Source organism: Diorhabda sublineata, chromosome 5 (genome assembly GCF_026230105.1).
Source record: "Diorhabda sublineata isolate icDioSubl1.1 chromosome 5, icDioSubl1.1, whole genome shotgun sequence".
Taxonomy (NCBI): domain Eukaryota; kingdom Metazoa; phylum Arthropoda; class Insecta; order Coleoptera; family Chrysomelidae; genus Diorhabda; species Diorhabda sublineata.
In genome coordinates, this window is record NC_079478.1 from 26,759,243 (window position 1) to 26,765,620 (window position 6,378).

A 6,378-nucleotide genomic window follows, 5' to 3' on the forward strand; every position below is an offset into this window, starting at 1 on the left:
TATATATATTTATTATAAAATATTTTATATTAAAATAAAATTCTTCAAAATTGATAAAGAATCTTTTTTACAAATCAAACGAAACGTTTTTTGAAGATAAAACTAGAATTTATTCTTTGCATTACAAGTTATATGAATCTTTAAGTTTAATTGAGTACCAAATGATGAGAGTTCTCATCAGTTGATATTCCTGTTTCATTTATTTTAGCATTTACTTGAAAATTATAACTTAAGTGCAAAAATTTCTTACAGGAATGAATTTTCTATTCATGTAACTTTTCTCATTTCTGCACAACATTTGTTATGGTGAATTTCTGCTTATTTTCAATACTTGTTATGAAATTGAACGTTTCCATCTAAATGTTTCAATTTTTATATTTGGGATAGTGTGATCTTAATAAAAAACTAATTTTTTCAAACAACATTTATTTTTATGTACTGTGTGGTGAAGTCGTCGATAGTCAAAGTCATAAGTCACAAAATAAATAGAATAAATATCAATAAATTATTTTAACAATAACGTCTCCGCATTCGTCAATGGTCAGCTGTCCATAAATAAAATTAGACAATAATAAACATCGACCAAAAAATCGGTCTAAAATATTTGTACAAAAATGTGAAAAAATATTATCTAAATACTAAGATGAGACTTATTGAGGTTTGTAGGCATTGTATGCGAGATTAGCACCTTCGTTATAAGATCTCTTGTCCCAGCCGCCTCCGCTGGATTGCCAACCACCGCCACCCCCACTGCCCCCATGTCCTCCTCCAGACTGCCATCCGCTTCCTCCATGACCACCACCACTACCTCCTTGCTTAGCTGCGAAAATTTTCTTCAGGGCGATAATTCCAGAAAGCAGAAGAGCTATCTTTGCAGTGATCAATGCTTTACCGGCTAATAAAAAGAGACCAGCGATAGCTATTGGTATCAAAGCCGCCATTTTCGCGGCTATGCCCATCATCATTCCTCCCATCATTCCTTTCATTCCACCTTTACCACCCATTCCACCGCCTCCCTTTTTACGACCTGAAACAAAATAATTTCGTTATTTTTCGAATCACATCTTATATCAAAACCAATGCGAATTGTTTTAATTACCTTCCTCGATGAGATCAGCAGCCTGAATTTTTGGAAGGGCTACTTCAATTGATCTTGATGATACGAAGCGGCTAGCCTTGTCTAGAAGCATTTTAGTGAGAGCTGCATCTTTAGCATCAGAAGCTCTCGGAAGTGTGTTGTCTAGCTGGTCTTCTGTAACAGCTGGTCCTTCAATAGATGCATCAGGCACTTTTTGGACAGTGACTCCATCGGCTAAGTTTAATTTATCCATACGGCTTATTCTATCCAAAAAAGTAATAGCTTTTTTCTTTAGACACGCTGAAAATCCCTCGGCTTTCGTACAGTCATCATAAATTTTAAGCGCTAGTCGAACTCCGGTATTTTCAAAATTGTCCTGTGCGTAAGCACCAATCACAAAAAACAGCACTAACACTAATTTTCTCATTGTTCCCTGATGCACTCGTGATAGACGAAAACGAACTGATAGTCTCACCAATCTTTGTTCCCTATTTTATACCATATCTTGACACTCAATGACCTTTCATTTCCTTCTTTGACCTCCTAAGAATTCTCTCCGACAAAACGTACATAGTGTTCACCCTACTCTTCTGATTGGTTCATCGCTGACCTACAAAAGTTATCTTGGGTCGAGAATGTGTTAATTTTTAATACCCACCTGTACTTCATACTCGTTGAGAATGAAAATTTCTTCTCGATAATTTCTTTGAAGAAAGTGAATCTGGTTTGTTTATCTACAAAAAGTGTAGAAAACGAATGTAACATTTCTTTTTATTTTGTGATTGTAATAGATGAAAGGTATTACCAGTGGTTTCGTTGTTACATATTTATTATAGTGCATATTTCCGTAAGAGAAAATATAATCTACAATGTCGTTGGCAATAGTTTCGAGTGCGTATTAATTATTATTCTTAAAACACACTTGTAATTTATAACTATTCATTATCAACAACAATTTATCACCAGAAAGTATAAGAAAAGTTTTGAAATGTTATCTGCATGCAATTTAAACTGTTTTTGCAAAACAATTCAGAGATTTGGCTTGATATGGATAAGGATTGCTCCAAATATCGATGGAAAACATTTTTTAGATGAATGTAGGTTATTTGAATGTATTAATTTTGTACCATTTTGATCAATCCTAGATTGGAAGCCTTTATATTTCCTTAGCATATTTTCTACATAATGAATAGTATATAAGAAGACACCCGACTCCAAATAGTGTCATTGTCTTCTTGATTTTGATACAGTTTTTGATATAGGAAGCAATACATATTAGAAGGTATGTCATTTAACTTTTCTATCAGTAATCACAGACATTGTCCTACCTTTTTCAATTATAATATATTCTTCCGAACTCTTTCAACCATATTTTCCGAAACGATATTTTATAACAATCTACTTGAGTATAAATTTTCAATAAAATCTTGTAATGAATTTATGTCTCCGTTCAAATAACCTGCGACTTGATATCCGTACAGCCTCATAGATAGAGTGATTTCAAATGGTGCCAACGATAGATATTTACTCGGACTTAACAGCAGGGCTCACTGCAGAGACTGAATTAAAAATTCTGACTCTGCTTCCTAATTTATCTTTGAATCCGTTTGCCTAATTCGTAAGCACACTTCTCCAATTTCCGAAATGTTGCACGGCTATCCGGAATGCGGAGCTCGACATTTACCTACCTACTTCAAGTTCAGAATTAGTTAATCTCAGTTAAGTTAAGTTAAGTTAAATACACAATTACTTGATCGATATCATATTTTCTCGCATTCCGCAATTTTTTGAGGGCATATTTACTGGAAAGTGCCTTCTACTTTGTAAACGACTTCTATTCTGATAATAATATTTAATTCTGAACATGCTGCATACTGCTTTAATTTTTGCTATTACTATTACCTATAAATTAGTTATTTATTATGGTTTTATTCTGTGTATTGAAATTTCATTCCATTTGTTTTATCTTTATTTAGTTATTTCTATGTTTGTTTTTTAGTTCTTACAAACTTTTGTCTACAATTTGTACCAATTTTTTGACAATAAAGCATTTCCCTCATGTTTTTAAAATTCCTTGATTCCTCTACATATTACAAAAATCATCAAATATATCAAAGAGCTGTTGCCTTATTTAGAACAGCAAATAAATTTTATTCCTGGTTCTTTTTGGGTTATTTCAATTGGTTGTAATTACTTCTGTCAGCCAATGGGAGAAATATTTTATATCTGAAAACACATTTAATTACATTATATACTGTTCCTCGACCCTTTGCACTTTTCTAAACAGTGAAACCATCAAAATATGCTTCCATGATTGCTACTATCTATAATTTTTTTTTAAATCATCTAGCAGACAGACGATAGAGGACGTCAAGTCTGGCGAATGGAGAGGATATAGCGACAGTTTATTCCAATTAACTCAATGTTGGGATGGGTTTTTGAGCGATATGTTTTTGGATTATCATTTTTATATTGTGAAAATTACGTTTTTTTTTGCTAATTTGCATATAAATTTGCTCCAGAAGGTAAAATAATACTATGCGTTTGTCGTTTCGTTAATATGGAAGTAATCGAAGAGCAAAACAGTTTTACTTTCCTTACCTAATCTATATTTGATTATAATTTAAACAATACAATTTATTAGAAAATTTAATCACAAGAACAAGTTCGACATAAAAGCGATCATACTACTGAGGAAATATGGATTATGGAATGGTAGGATTGTAGATAAAGGTATTTGCAGATTGAAGAACGCAGTGGCACTATTGACAATTTAATGGTGTTATTGACATATACATCCAAGAAAACAGACGTTGTACGGTTAGTAGTTTACTCAATTTTGTTAAATTGTTATGTAAGAAATTGCGACCGAACGTATAAACATCAGATGATGAGTAGGCTATTAGAATCGTCTCTATGTAAAGGCAAAATTTGATATCTCTCAGGATCGTTTGAACAAAAATAACAGTTCAAAATCATATACAGCGTGTTCAGGAATGGAGTCGAGGACGTGAAAATAATGATGTGACATAAGAGAAACTTTCTCATACGACCCTCCGTTTCGTATTTTCAATAAATTATTAAAATTCATAATTTTCTTCAGAATGTCTCTCTATGGGGAACGGTTTCCAAGGCATCTACAACGATATAAAAATCTACATATCTCCTAAACCGTTAATTTTATCGAGTTGAACAAAGAGAAAGATATCGATTGAAAAATGAATTCTTGCTAATTTTATATTGTACATATTGTCCATGTAAAAGTTGTGGATTGTTAACCATTGGGCAGTATCTGGCTCCGGCCTTTAGATAGTGGTGTGGAATTATTTATTCCCTCAAACGCACTATATGGACATACATGATCATCCATTAGAAATTTGTAACTTTAAATGCATATAATTTAGAAACTAGGGGTTGTATAAGTTTTTTATGTCACAGCATTATTTTCACGTCATTTTTGGGTCAGGAAGAGGGTGCTTTTGATTTTTGCACATTGTGGGCTAGAAATAAATGCAACGACATATTTTGAGACTTTCAGAAAATGTGGCCTTGTTAATCGAAATAAAATACATGATATGGAGAGAGAGTACATACAAGTTTTCTGACTAATTATACCCACAATCTAAGCATAGAATTTGATTGATAACAAGTTGATTATGGTCATTTTCACTAAATCAAAAATATTATGGTGCAGAGGTTGTCAAATCAGAGGTAATTCTTTGAAAGTAGAATTTGAAGCTACTTAGATGACAGTACGAGAAGTATCTCAATATTTGTGGTTATTAATATATAACTAGGATTGATGTAATTAAAAAGTCTCACTGCTTTATTTTTAAATTTCAAAACGGTAGTTACTTCTTTATTTTAGTCAACGTAAATGTCTCGAGAAACAGGGACTCATTCTTTTTTCATTCAAAGTATATTCAAATCATGATAATTATTAAGTTGATATTTCATCATGGGAACATCAGAAACTAATCAAGGCTTGGAAAATTACCTTTTACAAATCAACTGTACTACTATTAGCTCTCGATACAATCAGAGGTGCAGTGACTCAAATTAAACCCAAAATAATTGGAGAAAATTGAATGTAATATTTTTTGTTGTTGTTGTGATTATATTATTCTTCTAATGACGTCCCTAGTAGTAGTCAGTGGGTAATCTATTTTCATACAATTTGAATATTCTTCAGGATTACCATCATTAATTTGAGAATATTACAATTTGAATGAGGTTAGTTAAGTTTTTTGTTGTAGGAATAATTATAAATGGCCTCTGATGTGATATTTCTGATTTTTTTTTGTATCATGACATTGTTTTATAGTTCTTCTTACAAGTTTATTGAATAGAATAAGTTTATGATAATATGGGAATCTTCACAACACTTAACAAGACCTTTTAATATGATCTCTCATTTGAAATTGAGTTTATCAACTATTTTTGTATTGTTCAAAGAGATAAACTTCTTATTAACGTCTTGGGGTCATGATCTAGAGGTGTGAAATCTGATAATTGTGTTTTTCTTCATAAACTCAAAAATGAACAAGAGCTGAATTGTTTTTAGAATAACCTTGTATCACAATATCTAATAATATATGATGTTCAGTAAAGAATAAGCGTATTTTTATCACAGAGTTTTTTATTTGAACTCCACATTGATATTTGAGTTAAAGTAAAAGTTAATAAATTATGTGTCATGTAAATAAACTGTGGGTTAAGTAATTATTTGAAATAAAAACTACAAAGGAAGGAACCACTCATCAATAATTCAAATATTCAAATTTAAACAAGTGATTATTGATTTAAACATACATATTCAGTGAATAGTTGATAAATTGGCACTTTAAAATAACGGTGAATTTTTTTCGTTGCCTGGGGTTAGCAATCATTTATCACAACTTAAAATGAATAAGATTATATTCAGCATCAACAAGTGAGACTTAGTGTAGCTCCATGTACTGCTGAAAATGATAAGCAATAAAAAATTACGTAGCTAGAGTTTACAAACTACGTTGGTAGAGGAACCTTTAACAAGAGCTACACAATTTCTCGATACACGATCAAACCGAGTGTTTTAAAATGAATAGGGGATGCTGAACGCTTTATAATATTCATTGTAATGAAGTGATATATTTTTAACTACTGAGATATGGAAGCTACTCAAACCGTTCTATATAAAACCCTACAACTGTTCAACATAACGAGTGTTTATTACCTGTGTCACGTCGATATGCGAGTTCTCCAGCTGCTGCCAGAAATTATTTCAACAGTTGCCTCAATCCTGTTTCAACACAGCAATA

At 31.8% G+C, this 6,378-nt stretch overlaps 1 protein-coding gene across 1 annotated transcript; it reads right to left on the bottom strand.

The window, feature by feature from the left end:
* Window positions 1-650: 650 nt before the first annotated feature.
* On the bottom strand, window positions 651-1,505 carry LOC130444689 (uncharacterized). Its single transcript, XM_056779966.1, has 2 exons — window positions 1,100-1,505; window positions 651-1,027 (listed from the first exon to the last, which is right to left on the bottom strand). Exons 1-2 carry the CDS (start codon window positions 1,503-1,505, stop codon window positions 651-653), a joined length of 783 nt encoding a protein of 260 aa, XP_056635944.1.
* Window positions 1,506-6,378: the final 4,873 nt, after the last annotated feature.

Bases quoted from the DNA above. Each gene is read 5' to 3' on its own strand.
- LOC130444689 (XM_056779966.1), bottom strand. From the start codon at position 1,505: ATGAGAAAATTAGTGTTAGTGCTGTTTTTTGTGATTGGTGCTTACGCA. The intron at 1,028-1,099 runs GTAATTAAAACA...ATTTTGTTTCAG, and splicing joins TGCTGATCTCATCGAGGAAG to GTCGTAAAAAGGGAGGCGGT.